This window comes from Postia placenta, assembly GCF_002117355.1.
Source record: "Postia placenta MAD-698-R-SB12 unplaced genomic scaffold POSPLAscaffold_33, whole genome shotgun sequence".
Lineage (NCBI taxonomy): Eukaryota > Fungi > Basidiomycota > Agaricomycetes > Polyporales > Adustoporiaceae > Rhodonia > Rhodonia placenta.
This window is the reverse complement of record NW_020169864.1, coordinates 791-20648: the sequence shown is the minus strand read 5'-3', so window position 1 is coordinate 20648 and position 19858 is coordinate 791. Positions and strand designations below refer to the sequence as shown.

At 25.9% G+C, this 19858-nt stretch overlaps 6 protein-coding genes and 2 pseudogenes across 8 annotated transcripts; 1 reads left to right on the top strand and 7 right to left on the bottom strand.

Annotated features, from left to right (window-relative positions):
* Positions 1–2441: 2441 nt before the first annotated feature.
* Positions 2442–5916, bottom strand: POSPLADRAFT_1160997 (hypothetical protein; the record flags this gene model as incomplete). The annotated part of the gene is made up of 2 exons (XM_024487632.1): positions 2442–3526; positions 5595–5916. 2 exons carry the CDS (start codon positions 5914–5916, stop codon positions 2442–2444), a joined length of 1407 nt encoding a protein of 468 aa, XP_024332900.1.
* A 344-nt stretch (positions 5917–6260) lies between these two features.
* POSPLADRAFT_t174 lies at positions 6261–6331 on the bottom strand (annotated as a pseudogene). The gene has a single exon. The product of its transcript is annotated as a tRNA-OTHER (tRNA).
* Positions 6332–6539: 208 nt separating this feature from the next.
* On the bottom strand, positions 6540–7556 carry POSPLADRAFT_1161006 (hypothetical protein; the record flags this gene model as incomplete). The annotated part of the gene is made up of 1 exon (XM_024487634.1): positions 6540–7556. The coding sequence occupies one exon, from the start codon at positions 7554–7556 to the stop codon at positions 6540–6542; it is 1017 nt and encodes a 338-aa protein (XP_024332899.1).
* Positions 7557–7873: 317 nt separating this feature from the next.
* Positions 7874–7944, bottom strand: POSPLADRAFT_t173 (annotated as a pseudogene). The gene has a single exon. The product of its transcript is annotated as a tRNA-OTHER (tRNA).
* A 533-nt stretch (positions 7945–8477) lies between these two features.
* Positions 8478–8633, top strand: POSPLADRAFT_1161008 (hypothetical protein; the record flags this gene model as incomplete). Its single annotated transcript, XM_024487635.1, has 1 exon — positions 8478–8633. One exon carries the CDS (start codon positions 8478–8480, stop codon positions 8631–8633), a length of 156 nt encoding a protein of 51 aa, XP_024332898.1.
* A 619-nt stretch (positions 8634–9252) lies between these two features.
* Positions 9253–16319, bottom strand: POSPLADRAFT_1161004 (hypothetical protein; the record flags this gene model as incomplete). Its single annotated transcript, XM_024487633.1, has 3 exons — positions 9253–10001; positions 12819–13815; positions 16074–16319. 3 exons carry the CDS (start codon positions 16317–16319, stop codon positions 9253–9255), a joined length of 1992 nt encoding a protein of 663 aa, XP_024332897.1.
* Positions 16319–16986, bottom strand: POSPLADRAFT_1050907 (hypothetical protein; the record flags this gene model as incomplete). Its single annotated transcript, XM_024480097.1, has 2 exons — positions 16319–16566; positions 16971–16986. 2 exons carry the CDS (start codon positions 16984–16986, stop codon positions 16319–16321), a joined length of 264 nt encoding a protein of 87 aa, XP_024332896.1.
* Positions 16987–17128: 142 nt separating this feature from the next.
* On the bottom strand, positions 17129–18763 carry POSPLADRAFT_1087357 (hypothetical protein; the record flags this gene model as incomplete). Its single annotated transcript, XM_024483050.1, has 1 exon — positions 17129–18763. A coding segment is annotated over one exon (1635 nt), but the record flags the coding sequence as incomplete, so codon positions are not given.
* Positions 18764–19858: the final 1095 nt, after the last annotated feature.

Sequence of the window (19858 nt, the reverse complement as noted above, 5' to 3'; positions counted from 1 at the left end):
AAAAAAAAAGGGACTGGGTAGCAAGTACAAATTTTTGTGGCAATACTTGACTCTACTAAATCTTGTCCGAAAACTGGTACAGCTGATAATAAATTAGTAATTACGGTAGCCTAAGTTTTATAATATATTTGTATATTCTTACCTTATTTTTCTTTATTTTTAATAAAAATTAAATACAAAGATAAAGATAAAGAAATTTATTATCAGTATAAATACCAGATAAAAATTAATTGTTATTACAAAAATATCCTGTGCTTTAATAAAAAGCCTTGTGAAAAATAAATTCGAATGAACATTAAGCATCCTTTCAGACACCCATAATTGGACCATTCTGTCGAGATATCCTAAACTACCTACGGTCTTAATATATAACAACTAAATATTGTTGACCTGTTTTCAATTATGTCGCCTTATTAAAAATAATATTTTTATTTAGGTATTACATATTATAATAATTAATAAGACTATATTATATTAAATTAAAATAGTATCTAAAAATAAAATTAAGTTAAAAATTTAAATTTCATAGAAGAAAAAATATATGGTTTTGTAATAGTGTAAATTTTTTTAATGTTATTTGAATTAAACTCTAACCAGTTATTTGTTAAGTTAATTTTTTCTAAGTTAAATTTTTTTTCTAAAAAGAGTATAAAACTTTTAATTTCTTTATTATTAAAATTTTTCATATTTACATATAAATTTTTATTTTTAATTTTAGCCTCAGTCATCAACCAATAACAAAGAGCTTCCTCATTAAAAAAATAAAAAAAATCAATAGGTAATTTATTCTTATGTATATCTAAGTACCCTTTTGAAAATAATTCTCTATAATTTATATCTGTATGTAATTGCATTACTTTATATAACTTACCTTTTTTCAGCTGTTTGCTCATAATAAAGTGTTTTAAATAACCTAAACTTGAAAATTTTTGTTGTATATGTCTCATATAAGACTGATGTTTATCTTCAATTACTAAGAGAAATTTATTTTCATTATTAAATGTTACACTATTCCCTAGTAGAAAACCATATAAAAAACTTTTATAATTAAATTTTCCTGGTTTTATTTCAATTATCATTATTTTTATCTAATATAACATTTGGGGCACTATCATTTTTTTTACTTAGAATATAACTTTTTCAATTGTCGAACTGTAATTTTTTTAATCCTAATAATTTATTATTTTCATAAAAATTTATAATAATATTTAGATCTTTTTTAGATGAAAAAGATATTCTATATATCTTAGAATTTTCAGGGTTAATTTGATGATTTAAGGAGTCGGGACCTTTAATAAAATAATGTATAGCTTTAATAATTTGATAGTTTTCATGTCCAGATTGTACTATTGAAAAATGAGCAGTCCCTTTTGTCTTGATGTGAAAACTACCTTCAGCTATAGTGAATCCGATTAGCCAATTATTAAAATAAGGTAAATTAATTGTCTCAGTGAAATAAAGTTGCTTATTAAACTGTTGAAATAAATTATTTATAAAATCTAAATCTAAATCTTCCCAGTGTATCACATTATTTTCTATTATATATTTAAATAAAAAATATTGTTTTCGTCTATTATAACTTAAAAATTCTATCTTATTATTTTGTAAATAGGGATAAATAACATTTAATATATCTTTTTTATAAAAAATTAATCTGTATTGGTTTTTAGATTTAGAATAATCTATTTTACCTACGCCTAATTTATTTACCAATGTTTCTAATAATTCTTTATCTTTAAATTGTAAATTTATCCCTAACCTCAATCTAATAGTAGATTTGGGCTTATTATTAGGATCTTTATTATATTGTTTTTGCTGTCCTATATCGAAATAACCGTCACCATCTAAAATTCCTATTAAGATTTCTATTAATTTACAATTTTCTTTATCTTTAAAATTAAAAGTTAAAGTATCTTTATTTTTTATTGAATTTGTTGAGTTTTGTAAATTACGTTTTAAAATTATAGGTAACAGTGTCATTTGTAATTTAGTTAATTCTGTATTATTGGCACCCCATAAAGACATTTGTCCATAAGGTAAAACATACTAACTTACTTATTATTAATATATATATCAACAATAAGCTAGAATAACTTTGAATTCGTATATCCTATTAGTTAAATACTTTTTTAACTAAAAGTTCCGACTGTGCATTAAGCAGCATTTCAGCCACCCATTAGTGACCCAGTCTGTCGCGACCATTTATATGACCGACGATCTTAAAGCGCTTTTGTGATACTTCTTTGATCGTTTTCACTAACATCGCCAAATAATCTTAAAGACTATTCTATATCCCCGTCGGGATATACCACTTTAATCTTTCTTTTTCTATAAAAATTGCAGAAAGATTGTTACTCGCGGGACTATGATTTAATATAAAAATGAAGTATAATAAATTATTGATAATAAGATAACTATTTAGTTGACAAATCTTTTACTATTCATTGTCTTTTTACTAATCCTTTTTCTGTTTTTAGTGCTCTTCTAATAGTTTTTTCACCACAGTTTATAGAATTAGCTGCATCTAAAATAGTAGAATATTCACCGTAAACAGTTCCATTAAGATTATATAAAACTACAGGTCTTGTATGTGCAATACATTTTTTCTTAATTTCATCTAACATAGGAGATCTATTTAAAGCTTTCTCTCTACAAGTCATTTTCTCTATTGTTTCAGGAGAAAGCTTTTTACCTCTGTTTAAACTACCTACCATCTCCCGTCTTGCGTCAGTATAAATATCTTTCATTTTTTGACGGTCAACTTCAGTATGTTTATAACCAAAACTAGAACCTGCCTCAGTTAAAATATTATAATTAGGTAATAACAATTTGAGATATTTATCTTCTAAATCCAACAATTCCTTATTATTTTCTTTAGTAACTATATTAGGATATAATTCTAATATAATTAAAGCAAAATTATTTAATTTATATTTTTTTACTGCTGATTTAACTATTTTACTACCTCTGAAATAAATTAGATGGTTGCTGAATCTAGCATAAAATCTATTAGTTGCCGCAGAACCTATATAGTAATCTTTAGTTATTTTATTAACTATCATGTATATTCCACTTAAACCTTTAGTCTCATTTAATATTTGTTTTCTAATATTTTCTGAATCTAGGTTTTCAAAAATATACACAGGCGGCCTTAGGCCGCCTAATTCTTTAATTATTGAATTTAACCTTTCAGAATAAGAAAATTCAATACTATTATTTGAAGAAGGAATTGTACTATATCTTCTTTTATTTAAATAGTATGTTGACTTATTTAATTTATTATACTTTGTATTTTTCATATTATTTCCTATTGGGTATATTAATACCTTATTTTTTATAACTAAATTTTGTATAGTATAATATACAAGAATTAAAATAATTGCAAAGGAAATACTTATATTAAACCATTTTGGGCTATGTTCATAACCCAAGAAAGCTGTAGCCATCATAAGAATTAAAATAATAACTCCAATAGTCCATACTAGTATTCTAGGTGATTTATATGAACCGTAGTATAATCCTCTTGCTATATGCATTTTATGTTATTTTAAATACTATTCGTACAATGCCATCCCAGGCCTGACAGGCCTGGCATAATTTGTACAATATAAATTTAAAAAGTAATCCGCCTTGTACAATTGTACTCTTATTGGCTGAATTATTTCTTAACTTCTCAGTTAAGGTCAGACCATATCTTTATCTATAATAACTTTAATTTAAACTACCATCTTTCATAATTAACTTTACTTATAGATTGTTAGCGTATAGTCGTTGAGGGGTTTAAATTAATACCCAGCGCTCCTGCGTACGCACCGAAGGAGCGCAGCGGAGCACAGATATATTTAAAATAAAAATTTAAACTTCCCTGCTGATTGTCTAATCTTTCAAATTATTACTTTATAAAATTAAACCATAATTAATTTTATATTAGTATTAAAAGCTCTAAAGAGTTTCCAGCTTATAGCTAATTACTGTTTACAAAAATTTAGTAGAAATTAATATAAACAGGCCCATAAAATTTATTTAAATTACAACTTATACTATTTCTAGTTTTAAGTTAAATTTATCTTTTCTAATTAGAATTATTAATGGGAGAAGAATAAAAAGTATAACCATCTTTAAAAACCCTTCCAGTATCTATATAATTTTTGATACTAGATACAGAGGCTAAGCCAATAGCTTTACCTCCTTCTCTATAACTATTAAATGGAGAACCAGGTATTTCTACTCCATCTTTGTAAATATGTAAATTATAACCTTTACCGCATCCTTGAATAATGGCATATTCTTTAGCTAATAAAAAGTGACTTTAACAGCTTGAGATATTAAACTAAGACAACACCCAATAAATGTATTATAGTTTATATTTGGTTAAGTTTTGATTTAATATCCTTTATTGTACTTAATCCTTCAGGAGTTAAATGTGTTTTAGAATTAATTAATAATAGTATTTCTTTTCAAATGAAATAATTTGTGAGTTTGTTTCCTTTTAAGCCGTAAGCATCAAAATGAGGTATAATTATTGCATTTATGTCTTTAATGCTAGCCACAGTGTAAATTACGGAATTATTTTTAGCATAAAAAGAAACTTTACCTACACCTTTAAAAAACTTTTGTATATTAATTATTAAGGGTAAATCACGATTATTTAAACCAATACTGTAAGCCATTCGTACTTGATTGGTTAAAGGAGAAATAGTTACATGAAAAGAGCTATCACCTTCAGAAAACCCACTTATTCAATTAGGGTTTAAAGAATTTTTATTAGCAATATATTCAGGTCTTACTGTTAGTTCAACTTCTTTAAATTTTAAAGTTAAATTTTTAGGTAAGCCTTTATTAATAGCAGATTTAAGGCTAATTATTTTAGTTAACCCTATATTTGTTAAATGTTCTTTATTAGCCATGATTTCCACACATTGTGTCCATAACTGAAAATCAATTTTTTACAACTTTGTAAAGGATACTGTTTAAAATGAGGTATAATTACATTAATTATATCACTTAATTTTACTACAGTAAACCCAGCTGCTTTACCGTCACTAGTTACATGAATTAAACCAACACCACCCCCTTTCCCCCTGTCCACAAAGTGGGTAAGGGGATAGGGATGATCGCTTTAATCTTATGTAATAGAGGTAAATCTTTAGCATGTAAATTTATACTAAAGGATGCAGAAACGCTCCAACCAGTAGACAATTTAGATTGTTCACGGACTGTAATTTTAAAACATCCTTCAGCATCTGCAAATCCTGAAACTCAATTAGGATTTAGATTGTTTACCGCATGGTTTAAGTTTGTATTTATTGTTGAATAACGTAATAAAGTATTTTGAATCATATAGGGAGTAATTTTAAAACAAAAATTTACTTCACTATTATTTTTTGTTTGTATTATGAAGGAACCTTCGGCATCCGAAAAACCAACAAACCATTGAAGAAATTTATTATCTATATTTTTAAAATCTAAGTTACTTAACCTAGAAAAACCAAAAGGGTTAAATATTTTTAAAAAGGCCTCAAAAATAGCTATTTTAAATAACAGGTAGCCAGTTAAAATTAATTTACAAAGATTAATAATTTTGTTATTAGAACAAGATAGTAATTTGCTATTTATAAATTTATAATTTAGAGCATACACGAAGATAAAAAAGAATGATGCTACATTAGCATGTGTATATCTTACTGCCCATCCATTGTTAACATCTCTCATAATATGTTCAACTGAATTGAAAGCAAAATCTACATGAGGTTGATAATGCATTGCAAGGAATATCCCTGTTAATATTTGTAATACTAAACAAGTTCCTAGTAATGATCCAAAATTCCATAAATATGAAAGGTTAGCTGGTTGAGGAGAATCTACTATATATGAATTTATAAGTCTAAGTAAGACATGTGTTTTTAATATTCTCATTTTATTTTTATTTTTTATTTTTGTTATTTTGTGTTATTATTTTTTCCTTAACTTATCATTATTCTAATTTTAGAAGTTAATGATAGTCATTAAATAACTATATCTAAATGTATATTATTATGTTTTTTATTAAAATAATATATTATATTCATTATTTTAATATATATAATTTTGGTTAAATTTTATTCTTTGTACCTTTTATATTTTTAAACTATAATATTTAATTTTTAAATTATTAAATACTATAGTAAAAGGTTTTTTTTTTACTTATTTTTAATACTATATCACTATTATAATTATTATATAATCTTATAAACACTGTAACTATAATTTAAAAACCAATATAAGCCCAAGAAGATTTGAACTTCTACAGATTCCTTATCAAGAAATTATTCTACCCTTAAATCATAGGCTTTATTATTCCTTTTCTTTATTAAAAAGTATACTTCTTTTATATTAGTTAAAAATTTAAATTAAATTTAATTAGGTGACCCCAACCCCGCTCCCCTACCCCAACCCCGCTCCCCTACCTTTTTTAGGATAAAAAAGGAAGGGTAGGGGGTTGGGGACAGGAGGGGATGATAAATATTATATTGATTATTATTTTTAATTAATATTTTAAATTAATAAGGTGCTATATCAAAAGCAACTAATATGCTTGGTACTAGTATAATAAAGGCTACAGCAACAGGCAATAAGTTAAGCCAACAGAATTCTATAAGTTGATCATATCTTAGTCTAGGTAGAGTAGCTCTGAACCAAACAAATAAAAAACAAAAGATACAAGTTTTTAAACCTAAAATAATAGATTGTAAATTTATGACAGATTCGTTAATGAACAGTTCAGGAGCATTGTATCCACCAAAGAATAAGATAGCAGTAATACAACTAAATAAAACAATTGAACTATATTCAGCAAGGAAGAAGAAAACGAAAATAATAGAACTATGTTCAGTAAAGAAACCAGCAACTAATTCAGATTCAGCTTCTTGAAGGTCAAAAGGTGTTCTACTTGTTTCAGCTAAAATAGAAATAAAATAAAAAATAAATACAGGTAATAAAGGAACAACAAACCACACAGCTTGTTGACTTTCAATTATAGTAGTAAAATTAAATGATCCTGTTAATAATATTACAATAAGAATAGCTGAACTTAAGATTAATTCATAACTAATCATAGCTGCAGTAGATCTAAGAGAACCTAAAAAGGCATATTTAGAATTAGCTGACCAACCTGCAAATAGAATACCATATACTCCTAATGATGATAAAGCTAAAGTATATAAGATACCTAATGAAAAATCTGAAAGAGTTAAACCTTCACCAAAAGGTATAATACCCCAACCTAATAAACTAAAGATTAAAGTAGATATAGGAGCTAAATAAAATAATACTTTATTAGATTGAGAAGGTATAACAGTTTCTTTAAGAATTAATTTAAGAGCATCTGCGAAAGGTTGAAGTATACCATAGTATCCTGTTGTATTAGGACCTACTCTTCGTTGGTGTGCTGCTAATTGTTTTCGTTCGATTATAGTCATAAAAGCTACTGACAGTAACACAGGTAATAAAACTAATAATACATCTATTAAATTTATTAATAAATTTATTATAGTTAAGGTTAAATTATTATTAATCATCTTTTTTCAAATTAAATAATTTTGTTTTGTTTTTTCATTTATAGTATACATATTATTTATTAGAATTATTTAATAAATATATGTTTTAAATGATAATTTATATTAAAATAATAAGTAAAATCAAATTATAACCAATTATAATTTTTTATTTCATAATAACTTCTAAATTATTTTTTTAAATAATTAACTAATTTATTATATATTTTGTTTTTTTGTTTTTTTTATATTTAAGTAATAGACACTGTAACTAATAGGATAGGTTATAACTTTAATAAATTATATATAATTTTTTATAATATATATATATATTTTTACTTTATTCTCTTTTGGACTCGAACCAAAATTGACATTTTAGAAGAATGATGTTCTACCATTGAACTAAGAGAATATTAAAATAGTCTAATACTAATTATTTTTATTTATTTTTTTATAATTTAATTTATTAAAAAGAAAGAAAAAATAAGTTTATTATTATCTAAGCGGCCCTTAACTTAGGTAGGCCTAGTTGTAGGCAAGATAAAAATTAAAAAAATTAGAGTTAAGAAGGAATTGAACCCTAAATAAATAGACTTTGCAAGTCCACTACAGAACCATCTGTAAACTTAACCCTCTCTTATTAAAAATATTTTATTAATTTTAAATAATAAAATATTTAAACTAATTAAAAGAATATTTTACTACTTCTTAATAGGAATTTATATTTTACTTAACATTACTAAGTTAGGAGATATAGAGAATACTCTTTTAAGAAAAAATATTAATAATTAAAAAATTAAATTTTACATCATTATCTCATAATATAAATAAAAAAAATTTAATCACATTAAATTAATTGCTTAACTTTAAGCAGAGATAATTCTTAATATTGATAAGAAATCTTTTTACCTAGCCGACCTGGTTAGGGACTATTTTATTAAATTAATGCCTCAATTAATACCTTTTTATTTTATAAATCAATTATCTTTTTCATTCTTAACATTACTTGCATTAATCTATATTATTTCTAAATATTTTTTACCTTTATTCACATTTCAACAAGTAATTAGAATGTATATTACTAAACTTAATAATAAATAATTAAAAATATTTTTATCCCCCTCCCTCGCTCTGCGCTGGCGCGGAGATCGCGTGCCCCCATCCCCTAGCTTCGCGCTAGCGGCATGGAAGGGAAGCTAGCATCCCGCCTTCCCTTTTACCCCAAGGGGATCCAGGGGTCGGGTGGGGAGGGTTTTGACCCAAATTATAAATTTTAAGAAAATTTTAATAATAAACCTTTTTCTGGGTTATTTATTTAAAAAGCTATTACTTTATTAGTAATAATAAAAGTCAGAATAATAATGTATATTATAAAAGTAAGAATAATGTATATTATAAAAGTAAGAATAATGTATATAAATAAAGTCAGAATATTAGTGTATATAATAAATTTAATATTTTTATATTATATCCAATGATAAATTACAAGATAAAATTCTAAATTTAATTTAGATATTAAAAATTCAAGTTAATGAACTGGCCACATAGGTTAAAAAATATCAATATTTAATGTTGAAGTAGCGGCTAATGAAGGGCTGCCGTATATTACTTATTCTAGGCTCGCGCCAGCGCATCCATTTATTTTTTTTTTTAATTAAAAACAAAAAGCAAAAGGGGGTAATAATAAATTTAAATAATTGTTAAATTGTAAATAGGTTGATTATTTTAAAGAAGGAGATAGAACTAATACTAAAGCTGCAAGATAAATAATAACTAATCTAATTTCACTAAATAAAGAAGTATCTATTAATATAGGTGCAAATACTAAGAATAATAAAGATAGTAGACCTAAAGTAATATATAGTGAATAAGTTGTTACTACTCCAGTATCTAATTTACCAATATTAATACCAGTATTTGTTAAAGTATTAGATAATCCGTATGGTCCAACTAGTTCTATCACACCTCTATCTAATACTTTTGATATCATGTAACCTAGATGTAATCCACCTGAAATTATATAGTTATTATAAACTACATCGAATAGATATTTACCATTTAAAAATGTATAAATTTTTCTACCTATAGAATTATCTGTTAGTTCTATAACAAAATTAGGAGTATAATGGTATAATAAAATAGCTAAAGAAGCACCAAATAAAGATAAAATAGCAGGTAATAGTTTAATAAAAATAGGTAAACTAAATTCAGCTTCAATAATAGAAATATTATTAGGATGAATAAATAAAGAGTTAGCGAAGAAATCTGAACCTATTCCTACAAATAAATCAGAAAATACAAAACCAAAGAAAATACTAAATAAAGCTAGTATAAACAATGGAATTATTACGGCTAAATTTGCTTCATGAGCATTTAAGTAAGCATTTCGTGACCCATTAGGAACTGTTAAGAATACTAATGAAATTAATCTAAATGAATAAAATGCTGTTAAACCAGCAGTTAAACTACCTAATATAAATGCAAAAGTACCGCTAAAGCTATATTGTGCATAAGCTAATTCTATTATTAAATCTTTACTATAGAATCCTGTACTATTCTTTCCACTCGCTCTTCCAGTATAACTTAAATCTATATTTATACCGAGGTTTAGTGGGTAATAAATATTTAGATAAGTTATTTTTCGTATTAGACGGGTCTAAACCTAACAATTCGCATAAATCAAGGAAAGCTGATTCAGTATTAGAATGATATCTTACTTTCATGTTATCTAAAGTATCAACAGAAATTACTTCTTGTAAATGTTTGTATCTTCTGTCTGCATTTTTAAGTATAGCTAATGGAATATTAGGTTTGGTAATATTAGGGTCAAAATCTTTTTCCCAAACTAACCAAAATCTATTAAGGAAAATTCTTTTTTTAAGAATATCTTCATTTAAACCAGATAAATAATAAACATTAAAATGACTGAATGTTATTTTTTTATTTTTATAAAGTTCATCCATATTAGCTAAATTTTTTAATTCTAAAAATGCGTCTTTAGGTGAATCATGAAATCTTATTCTATTATCCTCTAACAAGTCATATGATACTACTCTTTCTACTTGAACCTGTTTTTGTTTAGTTAAATTTTCAGTTATATCTGTTGAACTTACTAAATAAACCCCTAATTTTCCTTTTTCCGCTAAGTTATTTACTACTAAGCTTAAGGTGGGATCTAAATCTAATGATGAAGTAGAAACTTTAATTAAAAATTCTTTATTTCTAAATTTAGCCATTTCAACCCTTATACCTGTTTTATTGGTTAATTCGGTTATTGTTTTAAATCTTGATACTATAGTTTTTTTATCTGATAGTACTAGGTAGTAATAACCCTTTTCTAATGAGTTAAAATCAATACCTACAATATTCGCAAGTAATTCACTTTTGTGAGGTTTAGGTTTCAAGCTAATATCCTTATTTTTATTTATAATAAGTAAATTTTTATTAGCTACTGGTGAGAAAACATAATTAGAAAGTACATTCATATTCCAATCTAATTGGCTTCTTGTAATCCCTAATTGTGAGCAAACTTCCTGGTAGTTATTAAAGGTTTTATAAAGAATACCGTCTTCATCAAAAGTTTCAACAATATTAGTATTTGAGTCTTTATACTCTTTAATATTAACGTTTGAAAAATTATAGGAAACAATTCTATCATCATTGATTTCAGGTCCATAAAAGCTAATCATAGCTTGTTCTAAAGTTCTTATGTAGAACTCAGTAAAAGATTTAAGAATAAAATGGGATCTTGAATCCAGACTTAGAGAAGGATATCTATTATGCCATAATTTTATAAAATTAACCCCTTCAACTCCTACATAGAAGTAAAAATTTTTATAACCATCGAACAACAACTCTTTAGCGGCCTATGGCCGGTTACCTCTGTATAAAACTCTTTCTTGACTAGTAGTTAAGTTTTCAGTTTGAGAGTCAAGTGTTTTAAAACAATTTTTTAAGTAGCTTTCCATTCTATTTACAGGATTTATAGTAGATCCAATATTCATTCTAATACTTGCCATTACTTTCTTTCCGCTGGTTGCGTTGACAGGTGTTGATATAGTATTGTCTTTATCGTTTATTTCAACAAAACAATAAACCCAAGAGCTCATCAAGTCCCCAGCTTTATGCAATTTAGTTAACACAGTCCAATCTGAATAACTTAATAATTTTTGATTTTTTACCACCACATCAAAAGTTGATATAGAATAACCTGTATCAGGTTTACCAAAAAAGTAAGGGTTATCATTTGAAACTGGTTTAACTAAAAACTCACATTCGGTTTTAACAAATTCAGAAATGGGGGTGTTATTATTATTAATTAATACAAAATTATACAATTCGACGACTTTATTGTGTGCTTTAAGTCCGGAGGGTGTTAAACTCCACGGGATGTATTGAAGATCAGGTTTACTTAATGTCCTTCCATTCGATCCTGCATTTGCAGCGCAGGGGCGTGCCGTGTGATATCTCCTTACAGAAATATGACCAACACCACCTTTAGCTACAAAATTGGTTTCTCGTTAGGTAAAGATTTATTAACTTCATTCTTATCTGGATATACTACAAGGCATAATGTGAAGAATAGAATAAGTAATAATCTAGGATTTACAATTTGAACATCAAATAAAACAGATCCAAATACGATATAAAGCAGAGATAATAAAGAAAGTATTATATATAATCCGTAAGTGGTAATTATTCCAGTATCTAATTTAGAGAAATTTACACCTGTATTAATTAGGGTATTAGATAATCCAAAAGGTCCGATAAATTCAATTACACCTCTATCTAAAACTTTAGAGATAGTATAACCTAATTTTAAACCTGCTCCAATTATATAATTGTTATAAACTACATCAAATAAATATTTACCATTTAAGAATGTATAAATACTTCTACCTAATGATGTTTCAGTAGTATTTACAAAGATTATTGGTAAAAAATTGTAAATAAAGAAAGCAGATGCAGCTCCAAAGACAGTACAAATTAGAGGCAGTAATTTAACAATAGGATTCATAGAGAATTCAGCCTCAATTAAGGCTACTCTGTTAGGGTGTATGAATATAGCGTTCCCAAAGAAATCGGTACCAACTCCTGCAAACATGTCAGAAACGAAGTACCCGAACCCAATACTGAATAATGATAATACGAATAATGGTACAATTACAGCTAAAGTAGCTTCATGAGTATTATCATAGCTAGCTTTAGGACCATTAGGTACTGTAAGGAACACTAGGCATAACAGTCTCATAGAGTAGAAAGCAGTTAAACCAGCAGTCACGGTACCTAAGATGAAAGCATAAGTTCCACTGAAGCTGTATTGTGCATAAGCTAGTTCAATAATAAGATCTTTAGAATAAAAGGCAGTTAAGTATGGTGTAGCTAGTAATGATAAAGATCCTACTAACATACATGTATAGGTAAAGGGTAAGAAGTTTATTAAACCTCCAAATCTCCTTACATCTTGTTGATCTGCAAAACTATGAATTACTGCACCAGCTCCTAAGAATAATAATGCTTTGAAGAAAGCATGGTTAACCACATGCATTAATGCTACATTATATTGACTAAGACCAACAGCCATTACCATATAACCTAACTGACTTATTGTAGAGAATGCTATTATTCGTTTTAAATCATTTTGTACTAGACCACATGTGGCTGCAAAAAAGGCTGTAGAGGCACCTACTAAAGTTATGACTAATAGTGCAGTACTACTATATTCTAATAATGGTGAGGATCTTACTAATAAGTATAATCCGGCTGTTACTAGTGTAGCTGCATGAATTAAGGCTGAAACTGGTGTAGGACCCTCCATAGATCCTGGTAGCCAAGAGTGTAATGGAATTTGAGCTGATTTAGCCATAGCTCCCGTAAGAAGTAATAAACCTATAATAGTTATAGCTGTTTCATTCATAAAAGGTGCTAAACTAAATACAGTGGCATAGTCTATAGATCCAAATAAAGCAAATAATGCAAAGAATCCTATACTAAGACCCATGTCACCGACTCTATTCATAGTTAAAGCTAGAATAGCTGCTTTATTTGCTTGTAATCTAGTAAACCAGAAATTAATTAGTAAGTATGATACTACACCGATTCCTTCCCAACCCACAAACATTACAAAATAATTAGCACCTGAGACTAATAATAACATAAAGAAAGTGAATAAAGATAAATATGAGAAAAATCTCTGATTATGAGGATCTTCAGACATATAATCTGTTGAAAATATATGGATTAAAGAAGAAATATATAGAACAGGTATAAACATTGAACAATCCTAGTTAACCTGGCATTGATGTCACCTCTTTGTTAGAGGAATAGATATCAATAGTAGTTTAGTTACTCAGGGGTTAATGACCTCTTGGCAAAGGCTATCCACTATGCGTAGTGTTTTTTGCGATAAATATTTCCCCCCTACGATCTCGCATTCGTTCTAGGATCCGACTGTACATTCGGACAGACATTTCAGCCTAACCCCGGTGAACCAGTCTGTAGCGACATCTATAACTGCCGACGGTCTTGAAGTATATTCTCATTAACCGTTAATTCACCTATTTGTATAAGCATAGAATTGTTTGATTATAGTCTTGCTCAATTCCTAATAGCGATATCCTTTGTTAATCTAAGTATTACTTCTTATTACAAATTATCACTGATAATTCCCTTTCCCTGTTTATGTTAGCAGGAGTAGTAGGTGAAGTGGATACTTAAATATCTTTATTCGATCGCGTATATTATTAAAATAAATTTTTTTTTGATAGAAGCTAATTAATTTAGCTTCTTGTTAAATAAAAGCTCTAGTTGTAAAAAGGTAGAAGTTTAGATCTAATAATTATATGAAAAAATGGGTATTTAATCTATAAATAGCTTATTTTGTGTGCACGCCCCATACTCGCTACGCAGCCAGCGCTACTTCGATAAAAAAAAGCTTCCCTCCCTCCCTCTGCCTCGCTCCGCGCTAGCGCAAAGCTAGCGCAGCGAGGGGAGGGTAGTAAATACTCCTACTCTTTTGATAAAATGCTTTTTAATTGCTACATATCCATCCTTTCTTGTGGAGTCTTCTTTTGAATTGGAAGCGCTACGCGGCAGCAGCACCGCTGCATTAAAATCAAGATATTGACTTAAAGTATCCGGGTATAAGCCTACAATTTTAGCAGCTTCGCTTAAAGAATTTGCTAATATAAAAGATCCATCCTCTTTGAAGATTTCATACACACAGCAAACTAGTTTAGGAAGAATTTTTTTAGTAGTACTATCTATCACTCTTCCATCTGGAAGCCGTATAAATGTAGGTTCAGCATTGAATAAAATTTTTAATTCTTCCTTAGTTAAAGATTTAACTTCCCCATTATAAGTAGATAATCTAAAATTATTCATTGTATTTGATAATTTCAAAATTAAGGCTCTTATTTTCTCTATTCTATGACCACCTTCGTAAATAACTTTACAAATAAATTTAAAATCATAAAAATCTTTACCTTTTTTAGTTAAAAATTCCTCATTTTCAAAGAAAGGTATTAAATAATTATTCAACACATTAATGTTTTGAATAGTAATTGAGACAGTACTTTTACTATTAATAGTTCTAGCTTTTATTGAAGCTATAGCTATAGTATTAGTGTTTTTAATTTTATATAAAGAAAATGTATCAAAACCTAGAGAAGCCTCTAAGAACTCCTTTATTTTAAGCATTACAGGTAATTGTACTGCGGTATTTTCAAGACTAAAAATAGGTGTTAAATTATCTCTTCTTAAGAAAAAGGAGCCGTCTCCTTCAATGAAACCTAAAAGCCAACTTTTGGTGATTACAATTTTAGAATTTTCAGGTCTATCAAAAAGGATACGATTAGTATTCATATTTTTTTTAAATCCTAATATGCGATCCTTTATGCTATCAGGATTTAAATTAGGACCTCTATCAAAATATAAAAAATAAGCTTCTTTAAAATCTAAATAATCAAGATACTTTGAAGTGTTTAAATTAAATTTATCGAAAATAGAGATTAGTATAGCAATCTCTTTTTGTTTTGTAATTGTAAAAATACATTCGTCTTTATATAAACGAACTCCCCCTATTCTTAATCGATCCTTAATAATTCTTAATACTTTTTCATCGTCTTTATGCAAAGTTATCTTAAACATGAATACAAAACTTGAGATAGACAACTCATTTTTTTTTAAAAAAGGATTTATGATAAAACAACCCTCAGCATCAGTAAACCCTACAAACCACTCTAAAAATTTAGAATCAATAGAATCTTTTTCTCGCGTATTTGTCGGCAGCAGCGGCAGCTGCGGCAGCTGCACAGAATCGTACCGATGCAAAGTGGAATATTTCCTTATATTGGTTGTAAGTGTAGCCTTATTTTTGGAGTTAGTGAAGAGAGGTCTCTGGCTACCTACCTGGCAGACAAAAAGATAACTTAGCCTTTTTACAAATAAAATAAAATTTATTTTAATAAATATCTTATACAGTTGGATTAATACCAACACTGCTCCAATCTCTACCGTTAGATAGAGAGCCAATAAATAAACAGTTAATTGATCAAATAAGAATTCCCAAGATATAGATAAAAATTCTGAATCAATCCAACTATTTAAATGAATTGAGAGAGGTGAACCACATATTCCTACTTCATAAAAAGCTACACTCGCTAAAATTGAAGATAAAATTAAGCAAGTACATGTTATAATATGTGAACCACTTACTCCTATTTTTCGTCCCATTAATCCTGATACTATTGAACCTAATAAAGGTAATATTAATATTGATAGATACATTAGCTTCTTTCCCTTAAAGGGTATGAGATGTTTCCTCTTAATCGATAAAAAGCTACAAGAATACTTAAACCTATTACTGATTCTGCTCCTGCTATTGATATTATAAAGATACTAAAAGTTTGTCCTATTCCATCATCAAAAGTGAATGAACTTATTAAAACTAACAGTGTTACAGCTAATAGCATTATTTCTATGGCAATAATCATTAGAATAATATTTTTTCGATTTAAAACAAATCCTAAAATACCTATTAAAAATAAGAATAATGACAGATTCATGGTTTTTTTTGTAATATTCCTTTGGGAACCGGTAATAATTGTATTGTACCTAACCTGCTTCTGCTCTCCTTTTTTTTATTAAAAAACAAAAAACAAAAGGAAGACAGGACAGGTATAGAAACAAGTGGATATGGGGTGATTATATATATTATTATTTTAAGTTTAATTTTATTTTTTTATTTTTGTTTATAAAGTGAGGCTAGAAACAAAAATTAGAAGGTAAAGATAAATAGTTTAGAATAGTTTTTACTTTAACTAATACGCTCTCCTCAGGACAGTGGTAAAACTGTTAGACGGCCTGTGGGGGGTATAGCAACCATTAGATCCTAATAGATTTAATTTCTCCGCTAGTTGTTATGATGAAAAGAAGTACATATTATTTTAACCATAAGTATTGTTGTGGAAAAGATATGAATTTGGACGTTTCTAATCATCTTTTTGGTATTAGATTTTATTCAAAGGATAGATTGAATATGGATAATAATATAAAATATATTTCTAAAAATAAATTAAATAAAAAAAATTTAATAAAAATAGTATAGGTACTTCTATTTTTATTTCATTTTTATTTACATTTTCATTAATTTTATTATAATTAATTATACAAGCTAAGAATTGGAAAGGTTCTTTACTATTTAATAAGTAATTATCTTTAAATATGTTAAAATCTGTTTTAAATGAATTTAAAATATCATCAATATTAGAATTAACCCAATTTATTCTACCTTTTCTACTTAATTTATCTTTACCAAACGTATTTGCTAAATATATTTTAAAATAATCTATATCATTTAATTTTAAATTTTTAACTTTACTTTGTGATGTTAATTCATATGAATTATCATCTAGTATTTCTTGTAATACTTCGTTATATCTACTATCTTTAATACTTTCCGTTATATCATTAAATAATATTAATGATCTAGCTAAATCATTACTTTGATAATTTAAATAATGAGATGTAGGGTAAATTCTTCCTCTAAAATCTAAAAATGTTGTAAAATAAATAGTTTGATCTTTCATTAATAAAGCTATATTAATAATATTTGTATTAATCCAATATTTAGAATTATGAGATAATATATCTTTTTTAATTGATGATTTTACATTTTCAAATTCATTTGTTAATGGATGTGGTTTATTTAAACCTTTAAATAAATTACTATCTTTATTTTCCCATTCTTTAATAATTATATTTAACATATCTTTATTAATCTTGAATGGTATATTATTTAAAAAATTAATACATTTTATTTGATCTTCTGATATTACACTATTAAATTTATTATAAGGATGTTGTCTAATAACTTGATTATTTTTACTTAATTCATTATATTGATCTAAGTAGTATCCACCTAATTTTGTTATTTCAATATTTTTAGATTCACTAGAGATATTATATTCCCACAATTTAGGTTTTGCTATCATAGGTATTTTTATTGGATTAAAAATAGAACTAGTTAAAATTGCTAAATAATTAGGTTTAATAGATATATAAATGTAATGTTCATTTTTTTCAAAGATACTATTTTTAGTAAATATATAATCAAATTCATCTAAAATAAGTTCTAATAATAAAGATCCAAATTTATATTTAGTTTCATGAGGTAAAACATCTAATTTTTCTTCAATATCTTTAATAATATTTATTTCTTGTTCAGATAAATTTTCTAAAAATTTATTATTTTTTTTAATATTATATTTTAATAAAATTAACATTTCTTCAGATAAATTACCTAATAATTCATTTTGTGTTATTCCACCTGATAAACCAATAAATCTAACAACCTTACTAAAAAGCATATTTATTAATTGATCAGTGTCAATACTAATAAATAAAACTAAAGCTAGCTGTTGATCTAGTTTAGATATATCGTTTTTATTTTTTAAATAAGCTTCATAATTTCTTTTTCTATTATTTTCAATAAATATATGAATTCTATCTCTAAACTGTGGAGTTGAATGTTTATAAATTCTAGTTAATAATTTAAAATCATTTAAGCTTGAATCCATATTTTTTATTATATGATATGTAAATTCTTTTTCATAATTTAAAATAAAATTTTCTAACATTAATTGTTTTTTATCAGAACTTATACCTTCGTTATTTATAATTTCTCTACATTTTATATATAAATATGAATTACTACTTAAAGAATTTTCTCTAGTTAATTCATTATCATTAATTCTAATATAATTACTATTTTTATTCATAAATTCATATATTTGAATTAATTCATCGTGTGTAGTATTATTATTTATAATCATATCTTCAAAGAATTCATTAAATTTTTTGTATCGATCATTAATATTTATTTCATTAAGATTTTGACTTAATTTAATAATAAATTGATGAATATCAAAAGCTTTATAAACATCTTCAGATAAACTATTTAAATCTTTTTTAATTGATTCATTAAAAATACTTAGTTTTTTAACTATATTTTTTTTGTTTTTTAGTAAAGATTCTTTTCCATTAAAATATGTTTCATTAAAAAAATTTATTACGATTAATTTTAATTCATCCAACATATTATTTAAAATATCTTTATATCCTAAAAATATTAATCTTGGACTCATTCTTTTTACTTTATTTTTTCCTTTTTTAATAGTATAAGTTTCTTTTTTTTCCATTTTAGAATATGTTATTAATTCATTTTTATATTTATCAAAAAATTGTCTTTTACTAAAGCTTGTGTTTAAATTATTGTCTTCTATATATTTACAGATACTTAATATTTTTAGTAGTAAATCTTCAACATATTTATATTTTTCTTCTAATTTCAAATCTGAATCATCTAATACTTGTTCAGAATCATGTATTATTTCTTTTTTAATCATATTTTTTATCATATCACACATATTTTTATAATATTCATCAGATTCAATTATATTTTCATTACTAAAAACACTATCATCAAAGATAATTTTATTTCTAAATTTTTTATTTATATTAATTAATAATATATCTAAATTATCAGATTCACTATAACCTAAATCCCTTAATATTTCATTTATATTTTTTCTAGTTATAATAAATTCATTTATTAAAGAATTAATTAATTCTTTAGGTAAGAATTTATTATAAATAAAAAGCTTATCTTTAATAGAATTAAATTTTACTATATATTCATATAAATTTAAAACATATATTACATTAGTTCTAATTAAAGGATTTAGTTCATTAAGATAAATTTTAAATAATTCATCTCCAACTAAATTTGGGTAATTTTCTAATATAAATTTATCAGTTACTTCTTT